Source organism: Podarcis melisellensis, assembly GCF_964234715.1.
Source record: "Podarcis melisellensis genome assembly, chromosome: 8".
Classification (NCBI taxonomy): Eukaryota; Metazoa; Chordata; class Lepidosauria; order Squamata; family Lacertidae; genus Podarcis; species Podarcis melisellensis.
In genome coordinates, this window is record NC_138540.1 from 25,023,548 (window position 1) to 25,036,737 (window position 13,190).

The window sequence follows — 13,190 nt, forward strand, 5'->3', positions numbered from 1 at the left end:
CAGTGGTACCTCGGGTTAAGTACTTAATTCATTCCAGAGGTCTGTTCTTAACCTGAAACTGTTCTTAACCTGAAGCACCACTTTAGCTAATGGGGCCTCTCGCTGCTGCTGCGCCGTTGGAGCACAATTTCTGTTCTCATCCTGAAGCAAAGTTCTTAACCCGAGGTACTATTTCTGGGTTAGCGGAGTCTGTAACCTGAAGCATATGTAACCTGAAGCGTATGCCTATTGAAATTTGTTGTGTTCAAAGCAGTTCACAATTTCAAGGAAGTCTCAGCACAGTAAAACAACAACAATGGAACATAATAAAGAGTTCAATAAATGTCACCTGTTGAAGACCTGGGTTCTATCCAATACTATTTCTACTTAGAGTACACTCATTGATGTTAATGGACATGACTAACTTAGGCTCATCAGTTTTGAGTATAATTTATTTTCACATGGCTACTCTTTCAACAAGCCTTTTAAGTGGAGATTTTTTTTCTTTAAAAACCCCCAAATCCATTCTCTATCTCTATCTCTATATATGAAATTGTTTTAGTTGTGTTTTTATACATGACACATGTCTGTTTATTATTAAATTGTTTTGTGCTGTTTTGTATGAAGTAATTCATAAACTGAATCAAATTCATGGGCAGTGACAATATAACACTGGAAGACACCCACAATGAACCATTCATTTAACGCACACCAAAGATTTAACTGAGCAGAAAGCTTAGGTAAAAATACCACCCAATAACTTCTCAGCAAATGAAGCCTCAAAGTGGGTAACATTAGCACCTAGTAACACCCCGCCCCTTCAATATTTTATTCTCAACTCTCAAAAGCCAGAAAACCCACTTTGGAAGATATTTTGGAAGCGGTTCCCTTGTGAAGGAGTTTCAGGGCTGGAAGAAGGAAACTGCTGGCAAACACAGAGGGGTGTACCCAGTGCTGCTCCTACTCAGAGTATACCCATTGAAATGAATGGCCATGGTTCACTTCTGTCTATTAACTGTAGTGGGTCGGCTCTGGGCAAAATGCTGTTGGGGGCAACCCAGACTTTTTTGCCTACTCACAGTTCTTCTGGAAACAAAGCTCTAAACAAGTGTTTGGAGGGTGCAAGAGGATGACAAACAGTGAAGGGAGAGCCATTGGGGTGAATGGGGCAATGCTCCACCCATCTCCTATTGTCTTCTGTCAGATCCCAGCAAACTATCTTCTTACTTATAACCAATAAGGGGGTGGCAATGCCTTTGTCCACTGTTGGGCTTCCTGCCTTCTTCTGCCTATTAGTCCCAAGGGAAACCAACCGCCAAAGGTGTCCTTTCCTTTTCCAGTACAAGTGGTACAACCAATTTCTATAAGAAGTTATCTTGTGAACTGCCCTAAGATATTGTGATGAAGGGAGCTATATTATTATTAACAACAACAACAATTCAGATCAATACCCCGAGGAGTGACAAATCTCAAGGAAGCGAGTAATGAACCCCACCTCTTGTTCCTGCCACAAGCCGACCAGAATGGGAGGAAGATGCTACTTCTTGGGCTATCAGAAGAGCCTGTTCTGGATCACATCAAAGGCCCACCTAGACTCTCATCCTGGTAGCTGAGAAGCCCACACAAAAGGGGCATGAAGGTGACAGCAGACTCACATCCTTGCTCTCCAGCAACTGGTATTCAGAGGTAGACTTTCCTTAATCTTGGAGGCTCTGTCAAAGCCATTGACAGACCTCTCCAACTCTAGGGAAGTGTCTGATGTCTTTGTAAAGCCATCTAACATAGAGGCAACCATTTCCACTTCTTGCTGCAATGAGCAGTTATGTACTGCACGAAGAATAATACTTTCCGGTTACTCCTGGTCTACTGATTTCAATGGGCAGCTTTTCATACTCAGTTTGACTTGACTTGACAAAGTTACATCTTGTTTTTTAATCTAGCTTTCCAAAGAAAATGTTGTTGCATGTTGTTCTGCTTTATCGTAAAAAACATTTAGTCTTTACATTAAGTGGTGGTAGTGGGGAATCTACAAATAAACACATAAGTGATTTTTGCATGTTGCTAGGTGTCTTTCCAGGGACGCAGGTGGCGCTGTGGGTAAAACCTCAGCACCTAGGACTTGCCGATCGATCGTATGGTCGGCGGTTCGAATCCCTGCGGCGGGGTGAGCTCCTGTCGTTCGGTCCCAGCTCCTGCCCACCTAGCAGTTCAAAAGCCCCCCTAAGTGCAAGTAGATAAATAGGTACCGCTTTATAGCGGGAAGGTAAACGGCGTTTCCGTGTGCTGCGCTGGTGCAGGCTCGCCAGAGCAGCTTCGTCACGCTGTCCACGTGACCCGGAAGTGTCTCCGGACAGCGCTGGCCCCCAGCCTCTTAAGCGAGATGGGCACGCAACCCCAGAGTCGGTCACGACTGGCCTGTATGGGCAGGGGTACCTTTACCTTTTAGGTGTCTTTCCCTCGGACAAGTGTTGCTGGACTTCAACTCCCATCAGCCCCAGCCAGCATGGCCAATGGGCAGAGAGGATGGCAGTTGTAGTCCACAATGTCTGGAGGGACTTGCCTCCTCTAGAGGGAACCTTGGTGGCTGAGACCTATGTGTGGTCCAGCCTCCTCTTTCCGCCTGACAGCGGTGAACTTAACAGCCAGGTTCCCTTAAAGGTGGTCAGTTTCACTTATTTCACAATGCCTGAGTCAGCCCAGGATTAATAGACTCATAGAATCGTTGAGTTGGAAGGGACCCAATGGTTATCTGGTCCAACCTCCTGCAATGCAGGAATCTCAGCTAAAGCATCAATGACAGGTGGCCATCCAACCTCTGCTTAAAAACATCCAAGAAGGAAAGTCCACAACCTCCAGAGGGAGACTGTTCCACGGTCGAACAGTCTGAAAGTTCTTCCTGGTGTTTAGTCGGAGTCTCCTTTCTTGGAACTTGAAACCATTGGTTCCTGTCCTATCCATCCAGAGTAGGAGATAACAAGCTTGCTTCCTCTTCCTTGTGACAACCCTTGAGATATCACATATATCTAAACCGCAGCCCACCTTGGCCAGCCGTAAAGCTTCTGAGAAGCCCGTACTCCCCATCATCTGGTAGACTGCTCCTGAACACGGAGGCTCCATTCCGCAACGGGGACTAGCAGCAGCCACTGAGGGCCAGAGAGCTAGCCTATCCCCCTAGGGGATGCGGTGAGTGAGATGGCCGCAGGACGGATGCATCTCACACCCCTCGCAGCGGATCTCCATGTGCACAGAGGCTTCTGAGGCCACACGTCCAATTCTCCGCCCCGCTCCCCCCCCCCATATATGCCGGATTAACCCTCTCTATCCTGGAAAGCTCTAGGGAAGCGCTGGGCAAGCCCTTTCCCCGGCTTGTGGAGCGGAATCCACAAGAGCGCGCAGGCAGGGCGCAAAGGCCGGCGACGTGCCCAAGTCCTCGCGCTCGCCGGCCTCCTGGCGCGGCCCTGGCGAGGCAAGCGGGCGGAGCGGCGGCGGCGGCAGAAGCAGCAGCCCCTCGCTCGCCGCCCCCTCCCCCCGCCAGTCTCCTCCCCGCGCCCCCTCCTCTCTGCTCCCCTCCCCTCGCCGCGCCTGCCTTTGCAGCATCCCGAGCCTTCCAGGCAGGCAGGCAGGCAGGCAGGCGGCCAGCCCAGCGCGCCTCCGTCCAGAAGCCGCGGCTCTCGCTCCCTCTCCCAGAGCGCCAGGCGGACACGGTCGCGGACGGAGCGAGCGTCCAAGCGGGGCGCGAGCGAGCCAGGCAGCGCCCCCTCCCTGATCCTCCTCCCTGCCCCACTCCAGCCCCCGATCCTCCTCCTCCTTCTTTCCCCCCCGCCGGCCTCGCCGCTCTCCTCGGAGCTCCATGGCCGCCTAGAGCCCCTGAGAGCGCCGCGCCATGGAGCCGCCGCCGGGCCCGGGTGCGCTCCTGCTTCGGCTCGGGCTCCTGCTATTGCCGCCGCTGCTGCGCCTGGCCGCCGCCGTGGAAGGTGAGTGCGAGCGGGCGACGGCGAGGATGCTGAGCCGGGAAGGGCGCCCCGCGACGGCCAGCTTTCGGGGGTTTTTTGTGGGAAGGTGGCGAGAGGAAGGGGGAAGGGTAGGGGAGCCGAGGCCGCTCAGCACGAGCTCTTCTTCGGACCGGGAGAGCCAGCACCGCGTCGCTCTTTCTCCGGCTCCGGCTGCTGCTTCCAGCCCCCCTCGACGGGCGGCGCTCTCTGGGAAGCGGCCGCTGCCTTGGCAAACGCGCGCCGGAGCCCGGAGTCCAGGGCGCGCTGAGAGGCCGCTCCCTGGCCCGGTCTGGCCTGGCTGGCAGCTGCCGGGAGGAGGAAGGAGGCCCGGCCAGCGAGTTGCCTACGAGGATTTGGGCTGGGCTGGGCTGGGCTGGGCAGCAGTAGCTTCTCCTACGGTGGCTCCTCCAACGTGGCTTTGCCATTTGGATTTTGAAAGCTGCCTCGCTTCTTGGCGTTGGCGCGGCTCTGATTCCAGAGCGTGGTTGGGCTTTTGTGCTGGTAGGGGAATGGAAAGGGAACAGGCATGGGCACGGGCACGGTGCTTGGGAGGTGGCCGCAGCCCAGGCTGGAACTTGCTCTCTCGTTTTGGGTTGCAGGAGAATAGGGGAGCCCTCACGAACCAGCGGGAATGGTGCCTGGGCGGTTGCCTCATCCTTTGACATCCTTTGACAGGTGGCTGTCACCTGGGGTGCTTAGGGACACAGGAAGCAGAGGCAGGCCGTCTAGCTCAATATTGCCCACACTCTGTGGCATTTGTAGCGTTTCAGCAGGAAGCCTTTTCTAGAGATGCCAAGGGTTGAATCTGGGACCTTTTGCATGTGAAGGCCTATCCCAAACAGGAACACTGAAAGCTGGAGTCAGAGCATCAATTCATACAGCTCTGTATTGTCTACACTGACTGGCAGCAGCTCTCCAGGGTTCCAGGTAGTGGCTCTTCCCAAGTCTATGAGAAGGTGCCATGAATAGAACTTGGGACCTTCTGCATATCAAACCTTTCATCTTCCATGAGGACAGGATGGTCCTCATTAACCAGCAGGAATGATGTCCCCACACGAACGGCCTCATCCTGTGACAGTTGGCCAGAAATTTGGGGAGGGGGGAGCAGGAGAAAGGTGGTCTGCCCTCAGTGGCCAGTAGGAGCCGATCATGTTCTGCAAGGTGGAGTAACAATGGGCTTCCTTCACTGACCCTCTAGAAGAAATGTGGTGGATGTTCTCATCTCACAGGTTTTGCCCTACCTGGTGCTTGTACGTCTGTGTTTATGAATGGGTTGCGCTCACAGCAGCAAGGCTGGTGCATGAATGGACCTCATCCTGCAGTCACACAGCTAGGAAGTGGTCTGGAGGGGGTGAAGGACCGCCTTCACTGACCACCGCGAATGAATGTTGCTTGTGCAACGCCATTTTGAGACACAAGTCGCAGGGCTGGTTCTGCCTCCCCCCATTCTGTCTCTGCAGAGATAGAGCACCCATTTTCCCTCTCCATTTCCTGCTAGATGTGGGCCCAGATGGACCTGGAAGTTACCACCCGGTGCTCTAGTACAAGGTGCTAAGTTAAAAGCCCAACTCTTGGCCATGTGCAATGTGCTGTGGCCTTCCTTCCCGGGGATACACCAAGCACAAATTCAAGACATGACATGCAACAGTCACTTTTAGGGGCGTGTCATTCCCCACCCCCACCCACGTCCAGGACTGAGGCAGGCACACATTTCGCTTCATGATTTGGGAGCCACCTACTGCCCTGTCAGAACTTTCACTTTTTTCATCCCCAACTTCCTGGTGATGAACTGGTGGCAACCACAGGTGCCAAATATTTTCGTCGCAATGCTGACCACGTCGCACTTGATTTGTGAGCAGGATTATTGTTGCAATATTTGGGGTTCTGCAGGCTTTTATGTATTTGCAGAAGTTCAAGGTATTGGGCAAGAGGGTTAAAAATGGAGAAACACCCACTTGGGGGGCAGCCCCCTCCATGCAGCCTCTGTATGCTATAGTCGTCTTGTAGCTCCAGATTCATCAGCCATGACTTCCTTGGGTTTCTAAGGGTACTCTCAGATCCTGTCCTGTTGATTTGATTTTTTTGGAGCGGGTGGATGGGTTCCAGATGATGTGCCTTCTAGTCCTCATGAGAATTCCCCTACCCCAGTTAAAACCATTTAAACCACTGTTCTCTGCAACAAAATACTCAACGTGTGTGTGTATGTGTGTGCAGGGAATCCACCACAATGTAAATACTGCGTCAAGCAGAATGCTGCAGATCTATGAATGCAGCCACCAATATTATTATTTTTTAGCTTTAGAGAGGGGGCATGTTCGGATTTCAGTCGAAGCAGCTTATGGAGTGGCTGTTTAAATCTATTCTCATTTGTTTTCCAAACCCAAGACTCCTTCCTCTACACCCCCCATGGGTTTAGGAACATAGGAAGCTGCCTTCTACCAAATCCAACCATTAGTCCATTCCATCCAGCTCATTACTACACGCTCTCCAGCGTTTCAGGCAAGGGAGCATTCCCATCCTTACCTGGAGATGCCAGGGACTGAACTTGGGACCTCCTGCATGCAAAGCTGATTCTCTGCTGCTTAGCTAAGGCCCTTCCTCATGATGCTCGGTCAGAAGCAGCTGAGAGAGAGAGATTGTGTGATTTAGAGCCAGCATGCAGCATGGAGGAAAGTGTGAACAACCCCTTTCCCCAGCTCTATTGGTGTAATCAAAATTGGAATCCCAGTGGCTATATATATTTATATAAAGCACTAAAGCAAAGAACGGAAAAAAGCTTGGGAGATCTGATAACAGCTCCCTTGTGTCAATTTTGGCATTAAGATTCTGCCAAAGCCAGACTTCTGTTGCTTCCCGCCCCCTTCCCCGCCCCATGTGAACTTGGTTACCTAAAATACTGTCATTGCAGGAAGTGCCCAAGTACAGGAAATACTCCTGCCTGAAACCCTGCAGAGCTGCTGTTAGTCAGAGTTGACAACACTGAGCTAAACGGATCAATAATCTAGCAGCTTTCTATGTCTTAAGGGAAGGGCCTCAGCTCAGCAGTAAATCATCAGCTTTGCATGAAGAAGGTTCCAGGTTCAATCCTTTGCAAATCTAGCCAAGGATTAGGTGCATCCCTTATGTAAATTGATCACCACATTCCTGCAGATAGCACCTTCTCAGGAGGTCTGTTCCTCACAATGTAGAAACGGGGCCTTTAGTGTGGTGGCACCGACCCTTTGGAACACCTTGTCCTTGAATATTAGGCAGGTGCTGTTTCTGGTGCCTTTGCGAGCAGTTTCCTCTTCCAGCTGTCCTTTTAAACCCAAAACCCTTCCCAGTGTTTATCTGAACTGTAATTGTGTTAAAGGTTGTTGTTTTAATTATGGTTTTGTTGCTTGCTGTTTGTGGCCCTTGGCTCCTTTGGGAATAATAACAAATAAACATATGGGGATTGCTGGGACGGGACCCCTGTCTGAAACTCTGATGAGCTGTCACTGATCAGTTTCAACAGCACGAAGCTAGGAGAACCAATGACCAATTGCAACTTCCTTTGTACTTCATGTGCACAAAATATTTCATCCTCATTTATAGTGGAGAATCATAGAGTGCAACCCCCTGCAAGGCAGGAATGTGCAGCTGTCCCATATGGGGATTGAACTTGCAATTTTGGCATTATCAGCACCATGCTGCAACCAGCAGAGCTGTCCAGAATCAAATACTAGATGATCATGGTGGGAGTTCTGTTGTAATGTAAAACTCTGGTGATGACTCCCAGGGGTCTTAGACTCCAACTCCCATCAGCCCCAACTGGTAGGGCCAAAAGGCAAGAGAATGATGGGAGTTGAAGTCAAATGACATCTGGAGGACATCACATTACTGGCTATCTCCCCCAGCATTTGGCTGAGCCTAGGTGTCTTGGTTGAGCCTGGAGAATTACTCAGTGCCTATAAAGGTGAAGAGACTATATTTGAGATCTTTGGGAAAACAAAGGGGTCTTGACTTATTTCTCTAGATTTGTGTTCTGCTTTCCTGACAGTTATTGCCTCCTAGTTAAAATGAATGAGAGGCAGATCCTGCCATTGGAGGCAGATCCTGATGTGGGAGTATGCCTCTGAATGCTAGTTACTCAGAGCCACAAGCAGGAAGTGTTGATGTTGTGCTTAGGACCTGCTTGTATGCTTCTTAGGGCATCTGTTTGGCCATGGTGAGCAGTGTTAGAAACTCAGATATACTGTATAATCTAATCACCAAATGGCACCTTTAACCCAGGTTATGGTCACCACAATGGAATGTCTAGGCCCTGTTTTTGCCCCCTAAGAGGAATAATGATAAATTATTATTATTATTATTGTAGGGACGCGGGTGGCGCTGTGGGTTAAACCACAGAGCCTAGGACCTGCCGATTGAAAGGTCGGCGGTTCGAATCCCCACGGCGGGGTGAGCTCCCATCGTTCGGTCCCAGCTCCTGCCTACCTAGCAGTTCGAAAACACCCCTAAGTGCAAGTAGATAAATAAGGACTGCTTTCTAGTGGGAAGGTAAATGGCATTACCGTGTGCAGCGCTGGTGTTGGATCTCCAGATGCAGCTTAGTCATGCTAGCCACGTGACCCGGAAGTGTCTTCGGACGGCGCCGGCTCACGGCCTCTTGAGCGAGATGAGCGCGAAACCCTAGAGTCGGACACGACTGGCCCTGATGGGCAGGGGTACCTTTACCTTATTATTATTAGTAGTAGTAGTAGTATTTTCATTTCCATACCACTTTATATTTTAAAGAACAAATCACAAAGTGGTTTGCAGCACATTAAAACATCAAATGAAACAACCCAGAATGAAACAAATTGAAGCTTCAAGGAAAATATTTCAGATCCTTCCCTCAGCAACATTTTGCTTTCCTCAGTCTGGCACCCAGAGATCTCCACGTGGTCGCAATTGGACCCACTCCAGTTGCAAAATGCGCTTGGCGCCTGGCTCTTTTCTAATACTGATAATGAGAATAGGATGGCGGACATTTAGAAGGGCCCCTGTGTCTTGATCCAACAGAGCTCTTGTACCTGATGTTCTGAATTCACCTTTGCAGGTGTTGATTCCCTGTATTCACCAAACATTCATCGAGTGTTTTGTATTGGTTAGCAAGTCCTACTCAGAGCAGACCCCTTGTGACCTAAGTTAGTTGTGTTCATTAACTTGATGGGTCCACGCTTAGCTCTTGCCCATGGTATTTGACTATCTGTGACAAGCCGGCATGCAATATAACTGATGATGTTTGGTAGCTGACATGATGCACACTTTCCTTTTTTTTGACAGCATTTAAGAGTTAACATGCAATGGCTTTCAGTCTTGGACATGGTATGAAAAGGGTATAGGAAGAAGAGAATTGTTTTCCTGGATCACAAGACCTTGAGGTCATAGTGGATTATGTTAACCATGATTTGGAAAGCCTGCGGTGTTTTGGAGCTTTTTTAGTTTACAGAAAAGGCGAGTATGGGGTGACATGACTGAAGTTTATAAAATGGTGCCTCGCATGGAGTAAGGAGATAGAGGAAAGTTTCTCTCTCACACACACAATAGCAGAACCTGTGGACACCCAATGAATGTTGGAAGATTCAGGACAGAGGAAACAAAGGACTTCTTCATGTGGTACATGGTTAAAGCTATGGAACTCATTCCTGCAGAAGGTGGTGATTCAGCAGGGCTCTTTCCCCCCCTTTTCCTTTTCAGCAAAGCTTTTCTTGGGACTGGTAGCAATGACTCTCTCAAGTTTCAGACCAGGAGGCTCTTGCAGCCTACTTGGAGGAATGAACGTGCAACTTTCTGCATGCAAAGCAGACGCCCAAATCTAAGCTGTAGCACTTAACGCTATTCTGTTCTAGAGTTGCATCCGATTGATATGTTTGGCAATGTTTGAGAGGTCCCAGCTTAAGATTTGTCATGTTCAGCACCTTATAAAAAAATCAAAACAAGAGTTGCCAACAAGGCTAAAGCACCTGGATTTTGGTGGGGTGCAGAGTTCAGATTCAGAATTTACGTGGAACACTGCATGCACTAGTTTTTGGATCTGTGGCCTAAGGCAGTTAAAGGTTTCATAACACCTGAAGCTTTTTATTTTCACCAAAGTCAGCGTGAACAGTAGTGTGTGTGGGGGGGGGGAGAGAGAGAGAGAGAGAGAGGGAAGCTGTTACACAAAAGCAAAATGCTTCCTTCCCTTTCAATGCCTCTAAGAGGGCAGAGATGTAGATACTGTATTGCAGTGTACAATCCCCATTAGCAACAGCAAGCATGGCCAGTGTCCAGGGATGATGGGAGTTGTAGTAGTAGTAGTAGTAGTAATAATAATAATAATAATAATAATAATAATAATAATAATAATAATATATTATTTATACCCCACCCATCTGGCTGAGTTTCCCCAGCCACTCTGGGTGGCTCCCAATCAAGTATTAAAAACAATACAGCATTAAATATTAAAAACTTCCCTGATGTCTTTTAAAAATAGGATAGCTACTTATTTTCTTCACATCTGAAGGGAGGGCATTCCACAGGGTGGGCGCCACTACTGAGAAGGTCCTCTGTCTGGTTCCCTGTAACCTTAATTCTTGCAATGAGGGAACCGCCAGAAGGCCCTCAGCGCTGGATCTCAGTGTCCGGGCTGAACGATGGGGGTGGAGACGCTCCTTCAGGTATACAGGACCGAGGCTGTTTAGGGCTTTAAAGGTCAGCACCAACACTTTGAATTGTGCTCGGAAACGTACTGGGAGCCAATGCAGATCTCTCAGAACTGGTGTTATGTGGTCCCGGCAGCCACTCCCAGTCACCAGTAGTTCAACAATATCTGGAGGGCCAGATGTAGACCAGATGTAGAACTTGAACGGGAAACATGTGGCCCTCTAAATGGTGATGGGCTGCAGCTCCCATCATTTGGAGGGCTGGAAGTTCCTCATTCCCACTTCAGAGAAGGAATTAAGCTGCCTCAAAAGCACCAACCAGTAATACCTGTTAGGCTTAAGCTTGTCTCTCTTGGGACCTTCCCAGCTGAGTCCTTTGGATATTTGCACTGGTGTTCTTGAATGAAAGGCTGTGGGTTCTAATCCTACACCATCTGTCTGGAGAAGGCATCCCGTGACACAGATCTCGTCCCTGGATAGAAGCAAGGCAGGCTGCTTTGAGAAACAGAAAATGAAACAGAAACACTCGACTGGCCTGCGGTGTGTGCATTGCTGATGCTTTCAAAGATAATGCTTTGCAGAGCCAAGCAGAATCACAAAAGAAACAGATGGGCAGGGAAAGAGTGGCCCTGGCTGCAGTCGTGGGAGATCTCCCACTGCTAGACATAAACAGGGAAATGTTAATGTCAAAGAAAGACAAGAGCGTGATCGCATGTGCACATTTAAATCCCACATTTGAATCTGGAACCATCTGAGGCTGGTGACAGCTACCCCATCTTCAGTGGCATCTGCGATGGCACTAAAGGTCTCCATCTGAAATGCAACGACCTGCATCTAAAATATTTACGCTAAATATTTTTAGATCAGCACACCCAGGTTTGGAATAGAGAGAGAGAGAGTCCTCTTTATTCGTGGAAGGTGAACAAGGGAAAGTTCCTTTTGCATCTGGTGACGGGATCTACTGTTTTTAAAATAGGAAGTGGAGGGAGAATTTTCTCCTGCTCTTTATCTCCCCTTTTCACATCCACCAAGAATTGGGGGGGGGGGGAGAATACCTCTTGTCATTGGTGGCAACAGGAGGGTGTTTCTCTTTTGGGTCACGGGGTGAAGGGAAGAGTCCTGATAGGCCGGCAGCACTGATGATGCCAGTGATTTAGACAGCACCATCCACGTAAGTTGCTCTGGAGAAAGAATGAGATGACAGGTCCAGGCCTCTGAGCAGTTTACAGTCTAAAAATAGGCAGGAGGGAGACAACAGACGATGGGAAGCCGGGAAAGGGTATGTCATTCTTGCACTGCAACATCAGGAAGTGCCTCGTGTTGAGTCAGGTCGTTGGTTTGTCTGACTCAGAGTTGTCTACATTTGGGATGATGGAGATGCAAATGGAGTGGCCTCCAGACAGACTGTTGGACTCCAGTTCCCATCAGCCTGTATCTCCAATGGTCGATGGGAATTGTAGTCCAATGTCCATCCTTACTGGGGGATGTTAGGGATTGAACTCAAAAGCTCTTGCATGCAGCTGAGCTTCGGATGCTGCTAATCTGCAAAGAAATCTGCCTTACACTGTGTCACAGCATTGGTCTACCTAGTGGGTTTGCTGGATCTCAGACAGGGGTCTATTCTAGCCCTAACTACTAAGGTCCACATACCTTTCTGGGTAACCTTCCGGGGGCTGCATATCAACAGCAGAAGAAGAGAAGAAGAAGAGTTTGGATTTGATATCCCGCTTTATCACTACCGAAGGAGTCTCAAAGTGGCTAACATTCTCCTTTCCCTTCCTCCCCCACAACAAACACTCTGTGAGGTGAGTGGGGCTGAGAGGCTTTAGAGAAGTGTGATTAGCCCAAGGTCACCCAGCAGCTGCATGTGGAGGAGCAGGGAATCAAACCCGGTTCACCAGATTACAAGTCCACTGCTCTTAACCACTACACCACACTGGCTCTCAGACAGGACAGAGGCAGAAGTGGGCTCCTGGGGGAGCGAGTTCCACAGATTAACGGCATGAAGTTCTTTTCTCTGTCCCAACTCTTCCAACATTCCACTTCATTGGATGTCCACGAGTTCTAGCATAAGAGGAAAAAACTTTTCTCTAATCACATTTGGCTTCATGCCTGTTTTGCTTCATCTTCAGATCCAGGAGCGACAGGCGATTCACTGAGTTGGTGTGTGACTTGTTTTTCAGGCTGGGGGCCGGTTTACAAATTGACCCCCGAGACATGAGAAGTCAGAGGGGATGAAGTCGTGATAGGAGGGCTCACAGAGCAGTGGCAGAAGAGCACATTATAAATGGGGTTTTTTTGGGGGGGGGGATGTTTCAGATAGTTTTTGCATTTTGTTTTTAAGTTGTGTATCTGTTTACTGACCTGGGGTCCTTGGGGAGAGAGGACAGGCTACAAATTCAATAAAAGAATAAACAGCAAGGATTTGCTTGCATGCAACATCTGAGCTCCAGAGCTGTCCAAGGTCCATTGCTCAGGCTCAAGAAGGAGCAAAGCTGTCACTGACATGGCAGGAGGCTTCACAGCTTGTGATGGGATTTGTCAATGTTGGTGTCTCTTGGTTTTCTTTTTT

The 13,190-nt window shown here is 49.2% G+C and overlaps 1 protein-coding gene across 11 annotated transcripts in view; it reads left to right on the forward strand.

Moving 5' to 3' along the window:
• The first annotated feature begins 3,573 nt into the window (after nt 1-3,573).
• Nucleotides 3,574-13,190, forward strand: part of EPHB2 (EPH receptor B2) — a 112,504-nt gene continuing 102,887 nt past the window's right edge. For 6 of the 11 annotated variants that reach the window (XM_081923515.1, XM_081923510.1, XM_081923516.1 and 3 more), the window contains exon 1: nt 3,575-3,953. In XM_081923515.1, coding sequence (XP_081779641.1) covers nt 3,863-3,953 — 91 coding nt within the window. In that variant the 5' untranslated portion in view covers nt 3,575-3,862. Of the gene's footprint in view, nt 3,954-13,190 lie in introns of all 11 variants that reach the window. The other 5 variants (XM_081923507.1, XM_081923511.1, XM_081923513.1 and 2 more) reach the window with 1 other exon arrangement.